This window comes from Hemiscyllium ocellatum, chromosome 30, assembly GCF_020745735.1.
Source record: "Hemiscyllium ocellatum isolate sHemOce1 chromosome 30, sHemOce1.pat.X.cur, whole genome shotgun sequence".
Taxonomy (NCBI): Eukaryota; Metazoa; Chordata; class Chondrichthyes; order Orectolobiformes; family Hemiscylliidae; genus Hemiscyllium; species Hemiscyllium ocellatum.
In genome coordinates this window covers 3,652,122-3,679,683 of record NC_083430.1, presented here as the reverse complement: position 1 = coordinate 3,679,683, position 27,562 = coordinate 3,652,122, and the positions used below count along the sequence as shown (strand labels likewise).

The window sequence follows — 27,562 nt, the reverse complement described above, 5'->3', positions numbered from 1 at the left end:
AAGGAACATTACAATACTTAATTTACACAATACTTAAAACCATCCCAAAGTATTAAAGTATCCAAAATCTTGGCATTGTGGAATTTGGTTGTAATGATTGAGTTGCTTCATAATCCTGACAATAACAATAACCAACCTACAGTTTATTTCTCACTTTGAACAGCTCCAGTCAACTGCTCAGTCTCTCCTCTTAGCCTCCCCACTTAAAACAGTGACTTAAACATTAATTTACATAGTTTAACCCCATTCACAGTGGGAGTGAGGTGACTAGTGTCACCAAACAGTACTGACCAGCAGTTTGGTAAAATATAAAATTATCAAATCCATCCTGGATGCTAAACAGTACTTTACATAGCAGCTCTAACATTCCTTGCAGTGAATGATGCAGGGAACCAAGGGTGCGAGAGTGATCTTGCTCTCCAGCCTGTGGTACTCATTGTAATTTCTGCAAGTGGCATACATTCTGCAAGTGGCATACATTCTGCAAGAAACAAAGTGTTTTGCTCATGGTTTAAAATACATTGCATAAAACAGGGTAGCAGATGGGTAACATTGGGAGGAATAATGTACAAAAATGTAAATGCAAATGAAGGACAAACAGTGATAGTCTGCCACCTGCAGGATTTAAATGATTCTTCGAAACTATCATAAAGATTGTGGGAAGAAAGCACAATAGCACAGGAATAGTAAGGCCAGGACAGCAGGAGCATCTGGCCATCCAGGCATAGAGCACTGATACGAGTAAACCATAACACACAGACAGGTCAGGTATATCACACTGAAGGTAGGGTGTAACAGACGGATCCTGGGACCAAGGGTTTTGAGTTCCACAAAAATGTAAGAATTGAGAGTTGGGAGTATCATACTGACCCTGGGACAGGAGTGGGAAAATATGATTAGTCTTGAGCTATGCAATGACAGTATCACACTGATCCTAGGACTAGGAATGGGGAATATCACACAGATTCTGGTCCAGTGCGGAGAGAATATCAAACTGGGACCAGGAATGGAAGGTTTCACAATGACGCTGTGACTGGGAGCAGGAATTATAGGAGGGTATCACACTGATCTTGAGGCAAGGTATGGGGAGGGTATATCATGGACCATGGGACAAGGGTGGGGCTGGTATCACACTGACACCAGAGCAGTGTGTGGGAAGTATCACACAGACCCTGGAAGTAGTAATGGGGAGTATCACATTTAGAAGCGGGAATAGGGACCATTTCACTCATCCTGGGAATGGGAACGGGTAATATCAGACTCACCCCAGCAGTGAAATAGGGTGTCTTCCACTGACTCTGGGAGCAGGAATAAGGAGTACTGCACTGACACCATAACTCTGAGTGGGAGTAGGAATTCTAACACTAACACTGGGAGTGAGAGGAGTATCGCAGTGCTCCTGGACTGGATATTGAGAGAATCCCACTGACCCTGAGGCAGGTAGTGGGGTATTTTGCAAGAACTCTTCGGGCAGGGATTGGGAATATCATTATGACTGTGGTTCTAAGCATACAATGTCACACCAGTCCTGTGATTGGGAGTGGGAATTATAACACTGACCTTTTGACTGGGGAATATTTGGAACTGGACATTGGGAATATCACACTGACCTTGTGAGTGCTAATGGGACAGGGATTGGGAATATCACAATGACCATGGCTCTAGGCATAGAAAGTCACACCGATCCTTTGACTGTGAGTGGAATTATAACACTGACCTTTCGTCTGGGAGTACCTGGAACTGGGCATTGGGAATATCACACTAACCTTTTGAGTGGTAAAGGGGCAAATTACACTGATCCTGATCAGAGTATTGGGGTGTCTACACTGACCCTGGGACAGGCTATTGGAAGGGTGGTTTCACACGGACCATGGGGCAGTTTGTGGGGAGTATCACACTTTTCCTGGGGCAGGGTATTGGGGGAATGGGGGCGCTATACCACTCATCCTGGGGAGTACGAGGAGTATCACAGTGACTCTGCGGGTGGAAATTGGTAATATTATACTGACCCTGGGTACAGGAGTAGGGAGTATTTCACTGACCCTGGGAGCTGGAAGAGGGAGCAGTACACTGACTCTGGGAGTGGGAATAGGGTGTATTACACTGACTCTGGGAGTAGGAATAGGGTGTATTACATTGACACTGGGAACAGTATAGAGTATCACACTGACCCTGGGAACGGGATTAGGGAACATCACACTGACCCTGGGCGCGAGAACAGAGCATATCACATTGACTGTGCAGCAGAGCTTAAGTGTCCAAAGGCACTACAGTCACTATGACTCGTCAGTGATTCAGACTGGCAACAGGAAACATTTCTTCTTTCCATGTGTAAAATAAACGTTAACTGTTGTACTACAATTCAAGTAAAGTTGCCCATAGTCCGAGAAGACCACAGGCTGCTATTTTATCAGATAAAAATGAGTAACGCTAACATTGTCAATTCAATCCCCTTCAGAAGGTTCTGAATAAGACTCATTCGACCCGAAATATTAACTCTACTTTCTCTTCACAGATGCTGACAGACCTGCTGAGATTTTCCAGCAATTTCTATTTTTGTTTCTGATTTCTAGTTCTTTTGCAAAGAAGGCAGTGCGGGGTGGGTGGGTGGGTGGGTGGGGTTCATTGAATATTTTGAATGATGTGGAGGAGCCAGTGTTGGACTGGGCAGAAAAAGTTATGAATCACACAACACCAGGATATAGTCCAACAAGTTTATTTGGAAGCACTAGCTTTTGGAGCATTGTTCCTTCAGCACGTAGCTGTGTAGTAGACCATAAGATGCAAAAGATTTACAGCAAAAGGTTACAGTGTCATGCAACTGAAATGATATATTGAACAAACCTAGATTGCTAACCCTAACCCTATCATTTCAGTTGCATGACACTGTAATCTTTTGTGATAAATTCTGTGTTTTATGGTCCTGCTCCACAGCTACCTGATGAAGGAGCAGTACTCCGAAAGGTAGTGGTTCCAAATAAACCTTCTGGACTATAACCTGGTGTTGTGGAATATTTTTAAAGCAGAGGTAGATAGATTCTTGGTAGGCAGGGGATCAAAATTATTGGGGTAGATGGAATGTGAAATTTGGAATACTAACAGATCATCTACGATCTTATTGAACGGCAGTGCAGGCACAAGAGGGTGAATGGTCTATTTCTGTTCCTAATTCCTATGTTCTAGGCCTGAGTGGCTAATGGCACAGCATCTAATAATGGGTGAAACTAGGGTGGTGGGGAGCATAGGCATGTGTACATAAAGTATAAGGCTGTCAGAGATTACAGAGTTAGGGAATGCAAGATCATATTTGAGACTAAAGCAGAGAGATTTGAATTTTAAGCTTGTGTAATTGGGATTGGGAAGCAAATTTAAGTCATTGAGAACAACAGTAACTTTATTTTTTGAGATTTGGGGATGTGAGGGTCACTGGCCAGGCCAAAATTTACTTCCCATCTGAATGGCCCTTGAGAAGATGGCAAGTGAAAAGGGTCTGAGTAGCCACTTGGATACAGTCAAAGTTTGGATGAAATGATGTTGATAATGGATGGAGACTGGAAGGCTGGTTAGTGGAACACTGGAGCAACAGAAAAACAAGGAGTGCTGGAGAAATTCATGGCTGGCAACATCTGTGGAGAGAGGAAAAAACTTAATGTTTTGAGTCCAAAATGATTCTTCTTCAGAGCCCTTCCACTATGAGAGTTTCTTTAGCACTTTTAGTTTTTATTTCACATCTCCAGTATTCACTTTTACTTAGAGCACTGGAACAGGTGATTCTGAAGAGAATAAAGGTATGGATATGGATTTCAGTAGTAGGCGTCTTCAATGGTAGGCAGTTTTATAGGAGAGGAGGTAGGTGGTTTCATGATAGGCGAGATGGGATTGTGATGTCCATTTCTTAATTACACCAAGAGTGTGCAAAGTATATTTAAAGGTACTCCCAAGAAACATAAGACTTATATTTAAAAAGTGATTTTTAAGACCACTGGATGCCTTTTGGAATATGTCTACAGATGTACCATAGGAAACACACCAGACAATTTGTCCACAACAAACTTATCCCAAGTTTGTGATTACAATTAAGAAATGAACACTGACCAGAACACTGGGTATAAACCCCTTGCTGTACTTCAAATAATGCCATGGGATCTATTTCATCTGCCTGAGAAGGCACATGGGCCCTCAGTTTAATGTTTCATCTGAAAGAGAATACCTGTAAAAATGTTATCCTACTTCAGTACTGTACTGGAGTGTCAAACTGCAATAGAACTCAAGAGTAATATTATTAAAGCAGTTGATAAGATTTAATTACATATCAAAGGAGCAGTTTAGTTGAGATTAAACCAATTTAGACATAAGACCGGTCAATTATGTTGGCAAAAGATCAGTAGGTACACTTAGATGAGAAGAAAACATTTACCAAAAAAGACTGTTCAGACATTGGGCCATTGTAACTTACTCCCAACAGTAGGAGGCAGAGTGGCTAAGTTATAGCCAATCTTGAACTGGTGTGACAATTCCTGGACTTTGACAGTGTGTGAAATGCTTCTATCACACTTTAAAATCATGTAAAAATAGCAATTCTCAAAGGAACAGAAAACATGACCTGTCTACTAGGAATCAATATATTTGACCTTCCTAAAAAATCTACAATTAAATTGGGAATAATTCAAGTTGTAGTCAAAAATGATAAGAAAGGTGGATGAGAATATACTGACCAGAACAGCAGTTAATGATAGTTAAGGTGCAGAGATCATAAGTGTATGGCTGAGAGATCAGGACAGCAGAGTGGATTCACAGTTGGTTTAGAAATGTAAATATTAATCCTGTAAATGTTCTCCTGAGGCAAACAGGGGTTTGGAAAGGATTGTGACACGGGGATGTCGGAATGCACGTGGATCAGAAACATAAAATAGCATTCTGAATGTCTGTAATACATGCAAAGTGGGATCAAGGATTCAAATTAAAACAGTATTAGAAAAAATGAAGGTTCAAGCTGTTAAAAACATGGACTAAATGGAAGCTTAGTGGAGTCATAGAGTCTTACAGCACAGAAACAGACCCTTTGGCCCAACTAGCCCACATCAGCCAACCATGAACTAGTCCCATTTGTCCGCGTTTGGTTCAACACTGTCTAAACCCTATCTGTCAAAATGTCTTTTAAATGTTCTAAGTCTGGTAGCTCGTTCCACATACATACCACACTCATCGAATCCCTACAGTGTAACCCACCCAGACCCATTCTCCCACCCTATTAGTCTGCATTTACTCCTGACTAATGCACCTAACTGACACATTCTTGAACACTCTGGGCAATTTAGCATGGCCAATTCACCTAACCCGCACATCTTTTGTCTGTGGGAGAAATCCGGCGCACATGGAGGAAACCCGTGCAGACATGGGGAGAATGTGCAAACTCCACACAGTCGCCCAAGGCTGGAATCAAACTTGGGTCCCTGGCGCTGTGAGGCAGCAGTGCTAACCACTGAGCCACCATGCCACTCCTTACTCTGTGTGAAAAAGTTGCCTGTCAAGTCCCACCTTTCTCCTCTCACTTTAACTCTATGCCCTCTCATTTTGGAGTCCCCTATCCTGGAGAAAAGACCTTTGGCTAGTCACCTTATCTATGTCTCTCATGATTTTATAAACCTCAAAAGTTTACCCCTTAGCCTCCTCTGCTAAGGGAAAAAAGTCGCAGCTAAACAGCCTTTTATTATTTCAAACCTTCCAATCTTATCACATTTTTGAAAATTTATTGTTATTTCTGTGATACAAACTCAGGACAATTGCTATTATTGCTCAGGACAGTACTATTATTCAAATAGAAACTTAAGCCATGTGCTGATCTGCCCACGTTCTAGCACTACGCCTCACTGAAGTTCACTGAAATCTATTTGTTCGAGGCCAGCAGACATGGACCAATGATTCCAGGAACCAATGCTTCCATCATATTGAGGCTACCAAGAACTAAGTTCTGAATCTTCATGTACTCTGAAGATGAGCTGAGACTGGGAGATGTTTAAGGCTGAAGAGGGACAGGAATTTCGTCAGGTTTCTAGTACTGGAAAGCTTTGTAGAGGATGGGATATTGTTCTGCAGTTTTTCTCCATGGACATTCCTTTTGTTTCTGACAGCTTGAGGAACAGAGAGATCCCAAGGATACCCAGAATTCCTTTGTTTTCCATTATGTTCATGGAATAAGAGGCGAGGATGGAGAAAGAAGATTGAGGCAGCTTCTGAGCAATGTATTTCCTTCCTCTTAAATAATTTACAGACTTAATGCAGATATGAGCAAGGAACACTGTGAAATGAGTATCCATCAAAAAGCAGACAGTAAAAGAATGACAAAAGGTGCTAATTTGAAGACCTGCGGCCAAAATTAGGTGGCCCAGGTGGCTGTCTGTAGCTGAGAAAATGATAACTCAACTTTTGAGTTGTCTCAATTCAGTCACATTTGGCAACCAAAGGATCAGTGTAATGTCACTTAATTTGGCATCAACATGGCTTTGTAAGTTCCCATGATTATCAGTTACCTTCTCTGCCAGTGACAAACCCGAGAGCTTTCATACCTTCAACGTCAAAATCATGTACAACAGTATGCAAAAGAATTCTCCACGGGAGACATGCATGAAATTGCCATGATGAATTGATTAATTGCCATTGTTGATCAACAATAATGTCAATAATAGCTTTGAGGGATATTGTCTAACCTTTGCTGCCATGGTCAATGACCTCACTAAGAGGTATCGGAATAATGAGGATCAATATACCAAGGTCTGCACATTTACTGGAATGGTCACTGAGAGGACCACTAGGTCTCAGAGCAGTAGGTCCAGCATGCTCCAGCTTGTACGCTCCATAAACTTAAAACACAGCAATCTAAAACATTAGACTTGGACATTGACAACCACATGCCTGGGAAGTTAGGCTTGGTTGTTCTGGAAGGAGAGCATTATGGAGGAGAGAATCTGACTGACCTTCACTATAAGGACTCCTCAATGATCACACAAAATGAGTTTTCATCCTCTCATTGGAGGATAGCACCATTGCTGCAACCTGAAGAACACCTCCATACTCCTCTCCATCTTCAGACAAATGGTAAATTCATCGCTCTGGTACCCATCCTTGATCATCGCATCATTGTTTGCTCCACATGACCATCATATCTTATTTGATTGAATATCTCAGCACAAAGAAAGTGCACAATCTCTTTTATTACAAGCAACCTATATATTAAATAGGTCATCCTACTTCCTTTTCATGCACGGTTTTCCTGGAGTAGTTAAACGGGCCTTTCTGTCTCCTACTCGACTGTTTCTCCTCGGTGCAACCTGAGTATCACACGAGGGCATTGGCAGTTCCTGTGCTGCAAAAGGCTCATGGGACTGAGGTGGCCCACCGCCCAGGGCAGCTTGTTCCTGACAGGGAGCTGCTACTGGCTGTATCTTGTGGGCTTCTGTATGGGCAGTCTGGTATTGCTTCCTAAGTTCTGCTGACTTGATGCTACGAGAGGATAGGTCAGAGGTCTGCCACATGTGACTGTCCTGAGAACCAGCTGTTCCAGGTAGGTTACCTTCAAACATTGGCATTGCACTAGGCCCTTTATTTGCATTCCCATTGACCAATGGAATGGTTGGTTTAATAGCAGCTATAAGATCCTGAAAGCCGTGAGACACAGCAGCTTGGATCCCAGCTCCAAGGGTTTGAAAACCAACACGTAAGGTGCTGTCTATTCTCTCCCCAATTACTGCCAATGCAGCATTTTGCACATCTGAGGGGGTGGGGGTATGGACTGGTTCCTGTGCATTTCTGAAGTGGGGGCGTGCTGCAGATTCCAATGAAGCTGCCACGTGTTCCATTGATGCCTGCAGTGAAGTGAAAGCTTCTTTGATGCTGTTGCAAATGAGGGCTGTAGATTCCAAAGTCACAGCTGTCAGATGCTGCACATCTTCAAAGACTGAGCGCAGAGCTTGTACATATGTATGATGCTCATTGAACATCCTTCTCTTCGGGCGAGTACCAATGAAATCAGATTCCCAGGGCTCTGAGTTTAGGGGCATTCTTCTCCTTGGCCTCCTCTGGGGAAGTGGCATGTCCTCACCCATTCCCCACTCATCCGATTCCCTGACACCTTGGGAATCACCTCGTGCCACTTCCTCACTAACACCGTCTAACCGTGCCCTGGTGACCATATCAGAGCTGGACTGAGGGAGTGAGAAGGCCAGGGATGCAGGGGGTGAAATTGAGGGTATGGGGACAGTGGAAAATGGAGCTGCATCAAGCTGCAGGGACTCACGATCTGGCTTGTTCTCATCATCCAATTCCTCATCATCATAATTAACGAGGAAGCATAGCTTCTCCTCTTCTTCATCATCATCATCATCGTCATCATCATCCTCTAACCCCCACTGCTGTGATGGCTCTGCAGGACAAAGAGGACAAGTTCAGAATCTCTAAACATAATCCCCAAAAGATTAGGGAGTCAGCTTGTGGCTGGAGCACTGGCATTTTATTCTGCTTAACCACATATATGAAACTAACCTGGAGTCTGTACTGTTACACCGATTTCTCCATCTGCCACCACGGCAAGACCACACTGCCTGCCCAGCAGCTGCACGGCCTGTTCCTCATAGGGGGTGAGCTCCTTAATGTTGGGAATGCCCCCTCTGCACTCCTGCCTTTCGCGGGCATTGTGCATTAGCTTCTCCTGTAAAAGAAATGGGTTATTAGGTTTCAGTCAGCAGCTGAGAACATTCTTCCAGATAGAATCAAACAACTGAATCAGATAGTTAAAAGTCAAGGACATCTAAAGTTATATGTGAGGAATTAACATCAGGACATTAAAATACATATTGTGAGATCTCAAATTAGTATCATCACCTCTTCTTTACTGCAGTGGCAGTATAGATATTTTCTAATCAACTTGTTCAGAAATGTTAATTACACACCTCTGGAGCAGAACGGACATCAACCTGCGTCTCTTGGCTCAGTGATAGGGACATTACTGCTCCAAAAGAGTCCTTTAAACACAATGATATACAATTAACCTCTGCTGGAATGAACATGAATGTGAATGAATCATGTGTATGATATGTTATTTTAAGCTGTCTGTTTGCTCGCTGAGCTGGTGGGTTTGTTCTCAGATGTTTCGCCATCATACTAAGTAACATCATCAATGAGAATCTACGTTTTGGGCATGAGCCTTTCTTCAGGGTTCATGCCCATAACGTAGATTCCCCTGCTCCTTGGATGCTACCTGACCTGCTGTGCTTTTCCAGCAACACATTTTCAGCTCTGATCTCCAGCATCTGCAGTCCTCACTTTCTCCTAACATCATCAATGAGCCTCCAATGAAGCATTGGTGTTCTGTCCCGCTTGCTATTTATATGTCTTGGTTTGTTGTGGTGGGTGATATCATTTCTGGTTCTGTTCCTGAGAGTTTGGAAAATGGGGTCCAAATCTATATGCTTGTTAATGGAGTTCCTGTTTGAATACCAGGCCTCTAGGAATTCCCACATGTGTCTTTATTTGGCCTGTTCCAGTTTGAATGCATTGTCCCATTCGAAATAGTGTCCCTCTTCGTCTGTGTGTCTGGATACTAGTGATAGTTGGTCATGTCTTTTGGCAGTTAGTCCATGTCACATAACTTGTTAGCTAGTTTTCTGCCGGTTTGTCCAATATAAGGTTTACAGGGTATTTTGTACATTACATTCAATCTGCTGGCTGTGGATATGGGATCCTTTAAATTCATTAGTATTTGCTTTAGGTTGGTATTAGGTTTGTGGTAGGAAGTAGCTCAGAGAGTAAACTGACAACCTGAGCTACAAACTCTCTCCAAAATCTTATACACTATTTTAATCACAGTGTGCAGACATGTTTTAACACACCAACGGGGCATGTGTGACTTGAAACCAGAACTGCTGACTCAGAGGTAGGAACACTACCAATATGCCGCAAGTGCACAGTGGCAGTGCAGGAGCGGTTATGCAGTTGTTAACTTCTAGTGTGTGTTATAGAAGCAATATACTGTGAATGCTGGAAACCTGAACTAAAAACTAAATTTGCTTTAAATACTTAGAACATGGTGGCATCTGTGAAGAGTGGCACAGAATTAACATTTCAGATTGATGACCCATTTAGGGAACTAGAAAAGAGTTTAAACATAATTGATTTTAAGGGAAGGTCTGTGACGGGTGAATACGTGGATTCAGATCAGTAAGCCATCTTGTCTCTTAACAAACACAGAGATTAGTGGAGAAACTCAGCATGTTTGGCCAGCCATTGAATAAGATTGTGGCTGATAAACTGCACTTTCATGCCTACACCCACACCCTCTGACTCATTTGTTAGTCAAGAATTTATCCAAGTCTGCTTTAAAAATATTCAATTATTCTGTCTCCACTGCTCTCTGGGAAGAATTCCAAAAACCCATTAGCATCTCAATACATTTTTTCTCTCCCATCATAAATGAAAGACCCCTAATGACACACCGTGGGTGGCACAGTGGTTAGCACTGCTGCCTCACAGCGCCAGAGACCCGGGTTCAATTCCCGACTCAGGCGACTGACTGTGTGGAGTTTGCACATTCTCCCCATGTCGCTCCGGTTTCCTCCCACAGTCCAATTGGCCAGGCTAAATTGCCCGTAGTATTAGGTAAAGGGGTAAATGTAAGGGAATGGGCGGGTTGTGCTTCGGCGGGTTGATGTGGAGTTGTTGGGCCGAAGGTCCTGTTTCCACAGTGTAAGTAATCTAATCTAATCATATTTTTTAACTGTGCCCTTAGTTCCACTCTCCCCCCCCCAAGTGTAAGTATATTTTCAGCATTCACCTTGTTAAGTTCCCACAATGATCTGATATGTCTTAATAATATAATTTATCATTCTTCTGAACTCCAATGGATTCAGGGTCAACCTGTTGAACCTTTTTCAGAAAATAATGCTCTTGCTTGTAAAACAAACAAGAATAAGAGGGCACAAATCTAAAGTGATTTGTAAAAGAAGCAAAGGTGAAGTGGGTTTTTTAATCTCAGCAAGTGGTCAGGTATGGAATGCACTGACTTGAAATTTGATGGAGGCTGGTTCAATTGAGACATTCAAGAGGGCTTTGGGTGACTATTTTGATAAAAATAATGTACATGGAACGTGGAATAAGCAGGAAACAGCTCTGGGTAATGATGATCATTCAATGATCCAATGCATGTACAATTAGCTGTATGGCCTTCATCTGAACCGGCAAACTTCAGTAATGCTGCAGTAATCTCTTCAGCCCAGTCAGAAAAAATAAATTGCAGAAGTGTTAATAAGACAAGTCAAAGTGAATGAAAATGGAACAAGTAAAAAAAAAACAGAAGATACGGATGACATGTGAATGGCAGAATGTTTTTTCAAAGCAAAATAAGACAGGGAGTTTGCACTGAATGCAAAATCTGCAACAAAAATCAAAGCAAAGATTCGTTTGATCTGGACATTGTAAACTGAGTTCAACGTTTCTGTCATTTCCATCCTCCTTGACTTCACATTCACTTGTTAGCATTCTTCACTTTTTCCAGATTAAAAATCTTCAACTTTAAATGTTAACTGTGTTTCTCCTGCCAGTATTTTACCTTGCCTGCTCTTGTCAGATCATTGAACTTCTTCCGGCACTGGTCTGCAGTCCTGGAGGTGAGAGAGGTCGCATTCAGTGCCATTGCCACTTCCCTCCACATAGCACGTGAAATAGGCTTTTGAGGTTTCCTGCCATGCACACCAAGTAATCTGTCCCTTCTTGGCTGCATTTCATTCAGAAGCGTTTGAAGGTCATTATCAGTGAAATTTTGAGCCCTTCTTCTCTGTCTTTTCGAGCTGCAATGCTCTCTTGTTTGGATGTAGATTCCAGATCCTCCATTAGAACACATGCTTGAGAAAGATGCACAAGATTAACATGTAAGATAATTGTGACTACTATCTGACAGTCAGCAAGTTACTTCAACTCAAGACGGAAGGTCTCAACTCTTTAGAGGGTTGCAGCACTTCCAACACATTGCAAACAATTCTCTCATGATGCACACAATTCATGCAAAAGAAATACCAAAATGCCATGTGGGATTAGCACTAAGCAATCCTGGCTGAATGGGTACAGACTAGTGTAAACAACTATGGAACTCCAATTATAAATATCTGCAATTCGGTGCACAGATATGTATATATACGTATAAGTCTAATGTACTGAGAGAAAGTAAGTCTGCAGGGGCCACCAGTACATCGGTTTATCAGTACACCGAGCAATTATTGAGTTGGTTACAATGCAGGATGGCGAACAAACTGACTCTCCCATATTCAACTACTCATGTGCTGATTCAGGAAATCTACCAAGATGACTCATTTAGCAAATTACAAATACAGTCATCACGCTTACACTATATAGTTATCATGGAAACCTCCTACACTGGGCAAATAGCACTGGCTATGTGTTGTCATCAAAGATGTCAATCACAAAATTGCAATGAGTACTTACCCATTTAAAAGGTCCACTGGTTTCAGGCAGTTTGTCAGCTGATCAAAACTGCCTGGAGTCTCCATTGGCCTTTTGCCCTGGTAACTACATAAGAAAATATATCAAGTTAGATCCCTCTTTGGCAGTTTCCTAAAGACTTCACACAGCTTCAGGAGTCACAACTTTGTATTGATTTTATTGCCCACTGTATGGTGCATGATCCCATGCACTATATATGTTGGGGACTCTATGGCTAAATTCCTTTTACCTTACAATACCCACATAATTCTAAACAAACCCTGCTAGGTATCCACAATAAAAAAAACTGGAACTTAAAAGATAAACAGGGACAAATGGGACATAAGGGGAGCAGAGTGAGTTGAAATAAAATAGCCTGAATTTATAAAAATTTAAGTGTTGCTGAAAAAATACATTTCATTGAACCTTTTTGTCTTGCACTCATCAGAACATTCACAACACTATTAATGTAAAGAGGACAATATTTTCTATACTACGTGTTGATTGGTTGGCAAGGGGACTTTGATTGGTCAAGGTGAAGCAATAGGTAATACTGCATTAGTAATTGGAGAAAGTGAGGACTGCAGATGCTGAAGATCAGAGCTGAAAATGTGTTGCTGGAAAAGCGCAGCAGGTCAGGCAGCAAGGAACAGGAGATTCGACGTTTCGGGCATAAGTCTGAAGTCCTCACTTTCTCCTCAAAGATTTTAACCAACTGCGAATCCTCTTGCACGGATGCCTTCCTTGAAGAAGCTCTCTTCCATTCCTGAAGAGCTTATGCCCAAAACGTCGAATCTCCTGTTCCTTGGATGCTGCCTGACCTGCTGCGCTTTTCCAGCAACACATTTTCAGCTGCATTTGTAAATGTTGATTATTTGTTTCAGTCAAATTTAAACCGACAGCTTGACTCTGACTGGTCAAATCATTGCCCTGAAGAATGAATCAGAGACTGGCTGTAATCTATTTCAATTGAAACTGGCATAATATAGAACATAGAACAGTACAGCACAGAACAGGCCCTTCAGCCCATGATGTTGTGCCGACCACTGATCCTCATGTATGCACCCTCAAATTTCTGTGACCATATGCATGTCTAGCAGTCTCTTAAATATCCCCAATGAGCTTGCTTCCACAACTGCTGCTGGCAACACATTCCATGCTCTCACAACTCTCTGTGTAAAGAACCCGCCTCTGACATCCCCTCTATACTTTCCTCCAACTAGCTTAAAACTATGAGCCCTCGTGTTAGCCATTTCTGCCCTAGGAAAAAGTCTCTGGCTATCGACTCTACCTGTGCCTCTCATTATCTTGTATACCTCAGTTAGGTCCCCCCCTTCCTCCTTTTCTCCAATGAAAAAAGTCCGAGCTCAGTCAACCTCTCTTCATAAGATAAGCCCTTCAATCCAGGCAGCATCCTGGTAAACCTCCTCTGAACCCTCTCCAAAGCATCCACATCTTTCCTATAATAGGGCATCCTCAGGACCAAAGTTAAAAATCACATAACAGGTTATAGTCCAACAGGACCAATTGAAAGCACCAGCCCACCCCAAGCACCGCTCCCTCACCAGGCGGCTGTGATGAGGCAACCACCTGATGAAGGAGCAGCGCCCCGAAAGCTAGCGCCTCCAATCAATCCAGCTGGTCCACAATATATGTGTACTTTCCGTCTGGAAAGAACAGTATCCTGGGTTTGATAAATGTTACTTCCAGTATAGACAAGTGTGCAAGCTCAACTGACAATCTTAAATTGGCTATGAACATAATTGTTAGGATTCTTAGGATTTAGCAAATGTTGTCCAATCACATAATCATGTCTAATCTTGGACCCTGCATTTTGAGTTTTGCAAGCATAGATTGATTGGGTAAAGTTGATTGGATGAGAATCTGCCAGTCTTTGGGACATGCAGCCTATGTCACACTGGCACTGAAATTTATATACCATGTGTGATAGCAACATCTTATTGGCTTGATGGCAGCAATCTGTTAGTGGCAAATACCATGCATGTTACACTGCACATTAAGCATCATGAGACAGTTAGCTTCACATGTGGCTCAAATGGTTGAGACAACGTATAATCGACTCTTGGATAGGCACATGGAAGAAAGTACAATGAAGGGCATGTAGAGTCTTAGATAAAAGGCCAACACAACACTGAGGGCCGAAGGGCCTGACTGAGCTGTACTGTTCTGTAATCTATAATCAGTGCTGGGTGGCATGTTTCAGTACTGCAAGTGACAGTCTTGGACCCATTCATGAGTTTGCACAACATACAGCAAGAAACCTGATCAGGATAGCATGATTCCACAGGGTGGCTTTGATGTATCCTCTTTCAGCAACAAGCTTCCAAAGTGAACTACAATTGAGCTACAATTGTTGATAAGGCCAATTTTGAACTGCAGGAATCTCAGTACATATTCTGACTAAAGTAATCAGTGGGAGGGAACCCCTTTGACATGCTAGTTTACAAAAGAAAGCTAATTTGAGTGTTCCATTTGAAAAATGAATCTGAGCACATTAAAACATGAAAATAAATTCTAAAATGCAACTGTGGACACTACTGCTACTAATTCAAAAAGACAATCTGTCCAGCATATAAATTAGAAATGCAATGTGCTGAAAATGTGGTGCTGGAAAAGCACAGCAGGTCAGGCAGCATCCAAGGAGCAGGAGAATCGATGTTTCGGGCATGAGCCCTTCTTCAGGAATGAGGACAGTAGCTAAGATAAGAGATAGGGCGGGGGGACTTGGGGTAGGGGTGTTGGAAATGCAATAGGTGGAAGGAGGTTAAGGTGAGGGTGAAAAGGTGAGGGTGATAGGCTGGAGTGGGGTTGGGGGCGGAGAGGTCAGGAAGAAGATTGCAGGTTAGGAAGATGGTGCTGAGTTCGAGGGTTGGGACTGAGACAAGGTGGGGGGAGGGGAAATGAGGAAACTGGAGAAACCTGAGTTCATCCCTTGTGGTTGGAGGGTTCCAATGCGGAAGAGGAGGTGCTCTTCCTCCAACCGTCATGTTGCTATGGTCTGGCGATGGAGGAGTCCAAGGACCTGCATGTGGGTTGAGTGGGAGGGGGAGTTGAAGTGTTGAGCCATGAGGTGGTTGGGTTGGTTGGTCCGGGTGTCCCAGAGGTGTTCTCTGAAACGTTCCGCAAGTAGGCGGCCTGTCTCCCCAATATAGAGGAGGCCACATTGGGTGCAGCGGATGCAGTAAATGATGTGTGTGGAGGTGCAGGCGAATTTGTGGTGGATATGGAAGGATCCCTTGAGGCCTTGGAGGGAAGTAAGGGGGGAATTGCGGGCGCATGTTTTGCATTTCTTGCGGTTGCAGGGGAAGGTGCCGAGAGTGGAGGTTGTGTTGGCGGGGGGTGCCCTTGAGCCCTGCCCTTCCAATCGCCACCAGGACAGAACCCCACTGGTCCTCATCTACCACCCCACCAACCTCCATATAAATCGTATCATCCGTCGTCATTTCCGCCAACTCCAAACGGATCCCACCACCAGGGATATATTTCCCTCCCCTCCCCTATCAGCGTTCCAAAAAGACCGCTCCCTCCATGACTCCCTCGTCAGGTCCACACCCCCCACCAACCCAACCTCCACTCCCGGCACCTTCCCCTGCAACCGCAAGAAATGCAAAACTTGCGCCCACACCTCCCCCTTACTTCCCTCCGAGGCCCCAAGGGAACCTTCTATATCTGCCACAAATTCACCTGCACCTCCACACACATCATTTACTGCATCCGCTGCACCCGATGTGGCCTCCTCTATATTGGGGAGACTGGCCCCTACTTGCAGAACGTTTCAGAGAACACCTTTGGGACACCCGGACCAACCAACCCAACCACTCCGTGGCTCAACATTTCAACTCTCCCTCCCACTCCACCAAAGACATGCAGGTCCTTGGACTCCTCCATCGCCAGACCATAGCAACATGACGGTTGGAGGAAGAGCGTCTCATCTTCCGCATTGGAACCCTCCAACCACAAGGGATGAACTCAGATTTCTCCAGTTTCCTCAATTCCCCTCCCCTCACCTTGTCTCAGTCCCAACCCTCGAACTCAGCACCACCTTCCTAACCTGCAATCTTCTTGCTGACCTCTCCACCCCCACCCCCACTCCGGCCCTGCAACCGAAAGAAATGCAAAACTTGCGCCCCCCTTAACCTCCTTCCACCTATCGGATTTCTAACGCCCCACCCCCAAGTCCCTCCTCCCTACCTTTTATCTTAGCCTGCTTGGCACACTTTCCTCATTCCTGAAGAAGGGCTCATGCCCAAAATGTCAATTCTCCTGCTCCTTGGATGCTGCCTGACCTGCTGCGTTTTTCCAGCAACACATTTTCAGCTCTGATCTCCAGCATCTGCAGTCCTCACTTTCTCCTAGAAATGCAATATGCAAATTTCAGTGCAACAGTGGTGCTAGGTATGTAGGCTGTACTTTCCAAAAACTAGCAGATTATATCAAACACGTGCCCCTTATCTTCTGCACAAAAACAACAGAAAATCAATGTCAGTTTAGAAATGTCTAATTGTCCCACATTCCACTGGGTTTTGGGGACAGCAGGGTGGGGAAGAGTTTCAGATTTCCATTCTCCCTTGTTGACAATCCAGATTGGTCTACCTCACATTTCAAGATTTTGTCCCCTTATAGACAATAGGTACAGGAATAGGCCAGCACCACTATTGATTATGATCATGGCTGATCATCCACAATCAGTATCCCGTTCCTGCCTTATCCCCATAACCCTTGATTCCACTATCCTTAAGAGCTCTATCCAATTCTTTCTTGAAAGTATCCAGAGACTTGGCCTCCACTGTCTTCTGGGGCAGAGCATTCCATATATCCACCACTCTCTGGGTGAAGAAGTTTCTGCTCAACTCTGTTCTAAATGGCCTACCCCTTATTTTTAATCTGTGTTTTGGACTCACCCATCAGTGGAAACATGGTTCCTGCCTCCAGAGTGTCCAATCCGTTAATAATATTATACGTCTCATCAGATCCCTCTCATCCTTCTAAACTCAAGTGTGTACAAGCCCAGTTGCTCCAATCTTTCAACATATGGTAGTTCCGCCATTCCGGGAATTTACCTTGTGAACCTACGCTGCACTCCCTCAATAGCCAGAATGTCCTTCCTCAAATTTGGTGACCAAAACTGTACACAATACTCCAGGTGTGGTCTCACCAGGGCCCTGTACAGCTGCAGAAGGATCTCTTTGCTCCTCTATTCAATTCCTCTTGTTATGAAGGCTAGCATGCCATTAGCTTTCTTCACTGCCTGCTGTACTGCATGCTTGCTTTCATTGACTGATATACAAGAACATTCAATCTCATTGTACTTCCCCTTTACTTAACTTGACTCCAGTTAGATAGTCATCTGCCTTCCTGTTCTGGCCACCAAAGTGGATAGCTACACATTTATCCACATTAAACTGCATCTGCCACTCACCGAGCCAGTCCAAGTCACCTTATTCTCATAACATCCTCCTCACATTTCAACCTGCCACCCAGCTTTGTGTCATCAGCAAATTTGCTAATATTACTTTTAATACCTTTATCTATATCATTAATGTATATTGTGAACAACTGCGAACCTTGTTGTACCCCACTGGTCACCACCTGACATTCCGAAAGGGACCCGTTTACCACTACTCTTTGCTTCCTGTCAGCCAGCCAAATTTCAATACAATTTGCCCCCAATACCACGTGCCCTAATTTTGCTCACTAATCTCCTATGTGGGACTTTATCAAAGGCTTTCTGAAAGTCCAGGTACACTACATCCACTGGCTCTCCCTTGTCCACCTTCATAGTTAGATCCTCAAAAAATTCCAGAAGATTAGTACATCCCCTTCTTACATCCATGCTGACTCTGACCTATCATGTTACTGCTATCCAAATGAGTCATAATTTCATCTTTTATAATTGACTACAGCATCTTTCCCACCACTGACGTCAGGCTAACTGGTCTATAATTCCCTGTTTTATCTCTCCCTCCTTTCTTGAAAAGTGGAACAACATTAGTCACTCTCCAATCCGCAAGAACTGATCCTGCATCTATAGAACATTGAAAAATGCCTTAAACTGGCTTTCTGCAACCATTTTATCTCTGACTGTTCTATCAAATACGTCAATCATAAATGCATTGGCATTGCTAAAAATAAAGACATACTGTTGGGGTTTTGTCTTGCATATATTGTACAGGCACAATACTGAATTTTAAACGGAGTGACAATTCTTTACTATATATGAAGATGTTGATTGGTTGGCAAGTTAATTCTGAATGGTCAAGGCATTGGAATACCATAAGAAACAGCTGTCTCCTAAACTTTTGTTCAGTTGAGAAAACACAATGCCTGGACATGTTCTTTCTGTTTGCAGAGGACAGTGGCTTGCCTCGTAATATTGCAGTTTGTAGCACACGTATGTGAGTACTGCAAGCCTGACTATTGGTTTCAAAATTGTTTGTTAGTCAAGGTTTTAGCACAATCAAGATTGCATTGTAAGTATGGAATTACAACAGATGTTACACACTCTGTGTTCAGAGTTTTGCAAGTCTGAAATGGTTGGGCATTATCACTATTCTGCCTCTTGTGAACTGTTGAAGAAAGGTGCTGTTTGGTACTGTCCATCAATTGCTGAGGTGATCGACCTACATGTCTAATGTGGCATAAGTACTGTAGGAATCTCAAAATGTATGTTTACCATTGAAGGTAGGTTTGCAGTAGACAGTAATAGATAGAGAATCCATTACATAAATCTACTTGCACTGGCCAATATGCAATGGGATTCCTACAATGCCATCCACTATAAGGTGACTTCAGATAACCTCATAAATAAAGTCCAAGCTATTTGCCCATTGTGCAAACTTGATGCTGAAATAAAATTTATCAAAGCCATCCTGTGGGAGAATGGCTACCACAATCAGATCACTGATCATTGTATATTGCACAAACTGATAAATGGGGCTGAAAAGTGCCCAATACATCTCAAATGTGGTAAGGTGCTGTAAACATTTGAGCCCAAGGAAAAAGCCAGCTGATTTTCTGTTGTTATACAATATTATTAACATGAGTTGTATTCTTCACAAACAGGATGCTGCTGTCAAGTCAGAAACATCTCCTGTCCATCTCACAAATGAATAATGTCATATGAATTTTAGTATCAATATGATGCCAGGTATATGGGCTGTATGTCCCAATGACTGGTGGATCAAATCAAACAGACTCCCTTTTCGAGTTCACAATAGACAGGAAACCGAGTGTAAACAAGTAGCCAGTTCTTGCAAAGCCTAATGGTGTCCAACTATAGATGTGAATCCATCATTGGACAGTACTTTCTAAACAATCCAGATTGTGCTCAGAGTTAGTTGAGCTTGCAATGTAGTTCACTTACATGTGTTAGAAAAGCTACACATATTCACAAATAAGGCCCTGCATTTTGCCAATAGAAGTAAAATATCTAGACTTTACAACATTTTACTAAACAAAAGCTTGGGGACAAATGTTCGCTGGTGAATTCTTAATCAAACAGCACCCTTTTCTCATACATTCTAAACAGTTGCTCCCTTTGAAATTGGCATTCTTGTATCTGTCTTGGTGAATACAATAAAAAATTTCAACAGCATATCTCCTTTTTCCACCAATACCTATTGCATTTGGTTAGACGTTAGAATATGGAAAGGAATTTACTTCAGAGAGACCTGAAAAATTTAATAGAGGTGCTAAGCCAAGTTAAAATGAACCATAAGAATATTAAGATTCATAGAAAATAGCTAAGAAGATCTAAAAATGGCTCCACAAATTAGAATTCACAGGAAATTGAAATAGATTGGTCCACTGCAATCAAGTAGTGCTGTGATAAAGTGCTGGGAGATACACAATGGCTTTAATCATGACATCCCATTGATGAAAACCAGAAGACTCAAATCAGGTCAAGAACATAGGATTTTGGGAATCGAAAGTTTGCAAATATGCAAGGTATGTAAATACAGAATGAGGTGCTTTCCCGTGACAATGTACAGACAATGAAAATGAGGTATAATAAAGTCTGACTGTAGATAATGTTCATCAGTCACAAAGACTGTATGGGATGCACTGGATGATGCTGAGGCAAGTAACAAAATTCAGACAGGGAAAGGCCACAATCCTCCTCTGAAATAGAAATGTTGCCAGAGTAGCAGAGAATTACAAATGTTACACATTGTTCAAATAAAAAATAAGAGTCTGAGGAAATGTTTTAAATAATGATGACATGTTTCAAAATTAATAGTTACATGCAAACATGAAGGAAGCCTGCACAAATCTGTTAAGAACAAATCATGTTTAACAAATATGATTTGAGTTTTTTTGAAGCGATAACAAAGGAAGTTGATGAAGATAAAACTGCTGATGCAGTGCACATGATTTTCAACAGGCACTTGGTGAACTTGATAAGCTTATTAGTAAAGTTAGAGCTCAAAGAACACAAACTCAATGCAATGAAAGGAAACAGAGAATACAGTTGTGATGAATTATGTTTTTCAGAATGAAAACAGGCTTACAGCAATGTTCTCAGGGGTTAATATATCAGGACTGCTGCTTATCTCCATACACATTAACCATCAAGTCCAAGGTACAATTTCAAAATTTGGAATTGGCTTGAAACTTTGAAGTATAGTAAGTTCCTGTTTTGAGTTGCCCTGCTTTAAATTGATCCTTTTAAATGTGTGCAGTTTGAAAACCAATACTTGTGCTTTATCTCTTTAGTTTTAAGTTAACTTTTCATTTGCATCTACTGCATCATTTTGTGGTGTGGTGCATCGCCAAGCTGCATCATTCCGAAGTGAGTGTGACCAGGAGGCAGTCATTCACACCCCTAGGAACTGTGATTTCTCTTCCAAAACACACTGAAGTTCTCTATGCAAAATATTCAATAATCAGGTTGTTTCATGCAAGAAGAAACCGAAGCTGGGGTTTCTCAATTCTGTGCAGAAAGGCCTGGTTCTTGATTCTGCAAGATGACTCTTTCAACTCTGAAGCTCAATGAGTGCTTGCTTTGCACTGTTGTCTTTGGTGAGGCAGAGGTACCGTTTTGAAGTCTGTGGTCTGGGCATTCCCTATTGTGCACAGATTAACAGCTTTCCTTGTCTCAGGGTTTTTGCGTGATGAATATAGAGTGCAGTACTTACCTTCACAAGCCCAACTCTGCAATCCTCTGATTAATTTCGGAACCCCAATTCAGGTAGCTTTTCAACTTTATAGCAGGAGGCAGAGAGGCCATTTTGAAGTCCTTTGAGGTCCTAATGCAGCTGGAGATTCAATACGCTGAAAATGAAAAATGTGATGAAATACCATCCCTTGAATTTTGTCAACAGTTTGACAACTGATGTAGGAAGCAAGGAAAAACTTCACAAAGACTGCATACCAAAGTCAACTGGATGATCAACTGGGTGAAGATAAAGAAAAACATTGAGCAGTCTTTGGATACATTTTTAAAGCTTGATGTGATCCTGCTTCTTCATTCCATTAATTCATCCAAGACTTGGCTATTCAACCTATGTCACCTTCAATTCTAAAACAAATTCAGTCATTGAGCTTCTGTATTCAGAAGACATTTGTAATTCCACTCACTCAGAAAACGAGAGAGAAAATGGGTGTTTCATTAACAACACCTAGAAAGTAAAGTTTCTGTTCTACGTGGCATTCATGCATGCTGTGTCCCATCAATTGAATTCAAGTTGGATTCTCCATATGTTACAAGCTCTCTCTTGATGAAAGCAAACACTGATATAGAAATTCATTAGTGCTGCCCAACATACCAGCTCAGCCATTGGGTGACTCAGGATAAAAAGACTAAAGTACCAAGATCACAAACCCAAGACTTCACCAGACAGCAGTAATCTCTGGACTCACACCAATGAGTCAGGGTTGGCATAACCTGCAAAATACCCTCCAAATCTAGTTCAATAAAGTTAGTCCAGAAGCAAGGTCTTCTCCAGAGCCAACATTCACAACATCCAGGCACCACCTTCAGTGAAAGGTTTTAATGATGTCCTTAAAGTATGCCTGAACAGATCAAATGGTTCCATCAACAAGGGAGAAAGTTCATTTGGGAAGCTTCCAAACACAAAACGACTCTGGCAGAAATATGCACAGGTGAAGTCAAAGCAGTGGGCAGAATGTAAAAGTAACTCCAAACCATTCATCTGACTGATCCTCCAAGCTACACCTGACCCACAAATACAGTAGTAGAGTCAGCAGATCACGCATTGGCTTTATCAGCCATCTCAGATCCCAGCGAACCAGAATGGAAGCAAGTCATCTCCGAACACAAGAGATTACCTAAGAAGAAAGAAAAACTGGTAAGTGTTATTTAATTATATGTTATATAGCATTTTTTATTCTCAATGATTTATTCTGCTTTATCGGGTTGTGCAATTCTCTTCCCCAGAGAGCTTGCAAGGTGGGGTCACTGAATATTTTAAAGTAGACTTGTAGTTTCCTGAGGATGGAGGCAGGGATGAAGGTGATAGGTTGGAGAGGAGGGTGGAGAGGAGAGGTGGGAAGCAAGATTAGCAGGTAGGACAGGTCAGGAGGATGTTGCTGAGCTGGCAGGTTGGAACTTGGGTAAGGAGATAAGGAAACTGGTGAAATCCACATTGATGCCATGGGGTTAAAGTGTTCCAAGGCGGAAGATGAGGCTTTCTTCCTCCAGTCATTGGATGGTGAGGGAGTGGCGATGGAGGAGGCCCAGGATTTGCACGTCCTCGGCAAAGTGAGAGGGGGAGTTGAAATGTTTGACCACAGGGCGGTGGGGTTGATTGATGCGGTGTCCCAGAGATGTTCCCTAAAGCGCTCTGCGAGTGTCCAGTCTTCCCAATGTAAAGGAGACCACATCGGGAGCAACGGATACAATAAATAACATTGGTGGATGTGCAGGTGAAATTTTGATGGATGTGGAAGGCTCCTTTGGGGCCTTGGATGGAGGTGAAGGGGGAGATGTGGGTGCAGATTTTACAATTCCTGCGGTGACAGGGGCAGATGCCAGGAGGGGACGATGGGTTGTTGTGGGGTGTGGACCTGACCAGGTAGTCATGGAGGGGACGGTCTTTGCGGAAAGCGATGGGAAGGGAAATATATCCCTGGTGGTGGGGTGGGGGGTGGGGGAGTGGGCTCTGTCCTTGTTGCAGTCGGAGGGGTAGAGTTTGAGGGTAGAGGTGCAGGACGTGAACAGGTATGTTGGAGGGCATCTTCAACCACGTAGGAAGGAAAATTACAATCTTTAAAGAAGGAGGCCATCTGTTGTGTTCTATGGTGGAACTGGTCTTCCTGGAAGCAGATGCAGCATAGGAATTGGGAAAACAGGATAGCATTTTTGCAGGAGGTAGGGTGGGAAGAGGTGTAATCCAGGTAGTTGTGGGAGTTGGTGGGTTTGTAAAAAATGTCAGTGTTAAGTAGGTCGTCATTGCTGGAGATGGAGAGGTCCAGGAAGGGGAGGGAGGTGTCATAGATGGTCCAGGTGAATTTAAGCTTGGGGTGGAATGTGTTGATGAAGTTGATGAACTGCTCAGCCTACTCACGGGAGCACGAGGGGACGCCGATGCAGTCATCAATGTAGTGGAGGATGAGGTGGGGTGTGGTGCTGGTGTAATTACGGAAGATGGACTGTTCTACATAGCCAACAAAGGGACAGGCATAGCTGGGACCCATGGTTTACCCCTTTCATCTGGAGGAAATGGGAGGATTTGAAAGAGAAGGTGTTAAGGGTATGGACCAGTTCAGCCAAATGAATGAGAGTGTAAGTGGAAGATGTTGGTGGGGACATCGGGAGAGGAAGATACGGAGGGCTTGGAGGCCCTCGTCATGGCAGATGGAGGTGTAGAGGGATTGGATGTGCACGGTGAAGATGAGGTATTGGGGCAGGGGAAACGGAAGCTTAGAGGAGGTGAAGTGGGTGGACTGGGGGATAGGACTGTATCCAGGTAGCTGGAGATGAGTTCGGGTCGGGCAGGAGCATGCTGAGACAATGGGTTGGCTGGGGTGGTCAGGCTTGCGGATCTTGGGAAGAAGGTAGAATCGGGCAGTGTGGGGTTCCCGAACTATGAGGTTGGAAGCTGTGGGTGGGAGATCTCTTGAAATGATGAAGTTGTGTATGGTCTGGGAGTTGATGTTTTGGTGATGGGGGGGTGGGGTCATGGTCAATGGGGTGGTAGGAAAAAGGTGTAGAGGTCAGTGCGCCAAACTACCACTGCACTCCTCCAATCCCTTGCCATCATGGTAGCCCACAAACCTATCAACAACAAAGAAACAACTACTGATGAACTTAAAGGACCCTATACCAACAACCAACAAAATGAATGTCATTTACAAAAGAACTGTAAAAAACACTACATTGGACAAAGAGGCAGAAAACTAGCCCACCAGGATAAATTAGCCACCAAACGACATGACACACTATCACAAGAATCCTTACACACAGAAGAAGAAGGACACCACTTCAACTGGGACAACACATCCATCCTGGGACAGGTTAAACAGAGACATGCATGGGGATTCCTAAAGGCCTGGCATTCAAACCAGAGCTTCATCAATAAATACATGGCTTTGGACCCTAGTTACCAACCTCTGAGAAAAAGAACCGGAAATGATATCACCCACCTTAATAGGTAGAAATAGAAATAAAAATAAATAGAAAGTGGGAAAGAACACCAGTACCTCATCGGAGGCTCACTGATGATGTCACCTGGTATGGTGATGAAACGCCCGAAAACAAATCTGCTAGCTCAGCGAACAAACTTACAACTTGAACCTCAACCTGAGCTACAAATCTTCTCAAAAATCACCAAATAGCTTATCAAATGGCAGAGTAGACAGCAATGAGCAAAATAGCCACCTCCTGGACCCAACAGATGTTCAAATATATGATATGAGTTATTTTGGCTGAGAATGCACAGAGCTACACATGTATTTCAACTTGTACATTGTCTTCTCAGGTAAGAAGAGGCCAAAATAATTTAACTCCAACTTTGTCTCCTATGGGAACCTATAATTCAATTGAAGTTGTAATTTTAGCAAGGACTTGCTGTGAGAAACTACAATTTTAATGAGGACTTGCTGTATTGTGGACTGTGAGAACAATACTGCTGGAATGGAAAGGACATAGAGAATACAAGGACATGCATTTGAAAATAAAATGTATAATTTTAAAGTGGATGTGGAACAGAGTCGGAATCTGGGGTACAATGCATAAATTAGTGAAGGTGTCCAAGCAGGAAGTGAAAGTCTTAAATGGCAAATAGGATCCATAATTTACAAATAGTTTTTAAGATTACAAAAGAACCCAAAGAACCATTAAAAAAACACCTGGCTCACTGGAGGTATTGTGTTCAATTCTGAATATCACAGCAGAATCACAGCTATTTAGCTAGTCCCTATTCCCTGAGTTATGACAGCCATGATTAAATCAGCTCCTTGCACCTGCTGAGGCAGTGCATTCCACATTCTGTTCATTCGCTGTATATTAAAAAGTTCTTCATATCACTAGTAAGCTTTTTTGGCTTAAATTAGTGTCCTCTATCAGACAAGAAAGGATTTAAGTGAAGAAACATCTACATTTGTATGACACCTTGCACAGACACCACACATCTCACAAAACTTTACAGTAATTGAAAATACAGTACACATTTGAAGTGCAATAACTAATGTAATGTAGAGAACACAGCAGCCATTTTGTGCACAATAAGCTCCGATACACAGCAATATCATGAAATAACAAGATCATCTGTTTGGGATATTGATTAAGGGATAATTATTGGCCAGGATGCTTGGGAAGACTCCCCTTTTGTTCTTCAAATCGAACAACTGCATGTTGAACAACCATCATTGATGGGCGTTAGCATCCTTTTTGAAAGGTGAATGAAAAGCGCCTTTTGCTTAGGATGGGAGAGTTCAAAACTTTGAAGTGTATTTTTAAGGTGAGAGGAGAAAGATTTTTTAAAAAAGACTCTTTTTACACAGACAGTGGTTTGTGTGTAGAACGAACTGCCAGAGAAAGCTATAGATATAGGTAGCTGAAAATGTGTTGCTGGAAAAGTGCAGGTCAGGCAGCATCCAAGGAGCAGAAGATTCGACGTTTCGGGCTGATGAAGGGCTTATGCCCGAAACGTCGAATCTCCTGTTCCTTGGATGCTGCCTGACCTGCTGCGCTTTTCCAGCAACACATTTTCAGCTCTGATCTCCAGCATCTGCAGACTTCACTTTCTCCTATAGATATAGATACAATTACACAATTTAAAAGACGTGGATAAGTTCATGAACAGGAAAGGTTTTGAGGGACATGGGCTAAGTGTTGTTTGGTTTGGAACATGGTCAGTGTACATTGGTTGGACCAAAGAGTCTGTTTCCATGCCGTCTGACTCTATGACAATTCAGCATTCCTTCAGTACTGCATGGGGATAGATTTTTTTGTGCAACACCATTCTATCTAATACTCGATACCGCAATGTTGTGAGAGGTAGGAGAGACAAGGCCAAGGACAGCTATGTACAGGACTATGGTGGTGATGGAGAGATGAGGAAGAGAGGCTGAGGGAGTGGTTCGGAGGGGCACACAGTATTGGGTGAAGGGGCTCTGTGGGGTGACGGGGGCGGGAGGGGGGATGAATACAGTATGTGGTGAGGCAAAGCTGAGAGAACACGGGGAAGCTCGGAGAGAGACTGGAGCTACTAATGTTAGCGGCGGAAGCCGGGTGCCGCTGGAGGCGGTAGGGAACAGAGGGCAGCGGGTACGAAGCGAACATGAACTCACGTGGAACAGCGGCGCGGCCCGGACCGTCAGAGCCCGGGTTAAAGGTCACTGACCCACGGAGATGAAGCGCCAAAATGGCGGCGGCAGTCAGCAGCTCCGACAGTCAGAGCGCATGCGCCGGTGTCATGGCAACGAGCAGGTGAGTTAGGCCTCCAGATGAAATCAAAGCCGCGGCAAATATTTTGCGGTGTGTACAGTATTACGAGCAGAGGGCATCAGTTCAGTCTTTTCACATTCACATCACCTATACCCTTGAATATCGTTTACTAACAAATATATCTTAACTTTGGATATGGAAAAT

The 27,562-nt window shown here is 43.1% G+C and overlaps 2 protein-coding genes across 2 annotated transcripts; both read right to left on the bottom strand.

Annotated features, from left to right (window-relative positions):
* On the bottom strand, positions 1 to 8,167 carry LOC132830062 (uncharacterized). Its single transcript, XM_060847530.1, has 2 exons — positions 6,975 to 8,167; positions 1 to 481 (listed from the first exon to the last, which is right to left on the bottom strand). Exon 1 carries the CDS (start codon positions 8,100 to 8,102, stop codon positions 7,245 to 7,247), a length of 858 nt encoding a protein of 285 aa, XP_060703513.1. The 5' UTR covers positions 8,103 to 8,167; the 3' UTR covers positions 1 to 481; positions 6,975 to 7,244.
* On the bottom strand, positions 8,110 to 27,354 carry LOC132829787 (uncharacterized). Its single transcript, XM_060847152.1, has 7 exons — positions 27,262 to 27,354; positions 21,645 to 22,797; positions 12,490 to 12,573; positions 11,600 to 11,891; positions 8,539 to 8,704; positions 8,173 to 8,419; positions 8,110 to 8,128 (listed from the first exon to the last, which is right to left on the bottom strand). The coding sequence occupies exons 3-7, from the start codon at positions 12,552 to 12,554 to the stop codon at positions 8,110 to 8,112; spliced, it is 789 nt and encodes a 262-aa protein (XP_060703135.1). The 5' UTR covers positions 12,555 to 12,573; positions 21,645 to 22,797; positions 27,262 to 27,354.
* Between the last annotated feature and the right edge of the window lie 208 nt (positions 27,355 to 27,562).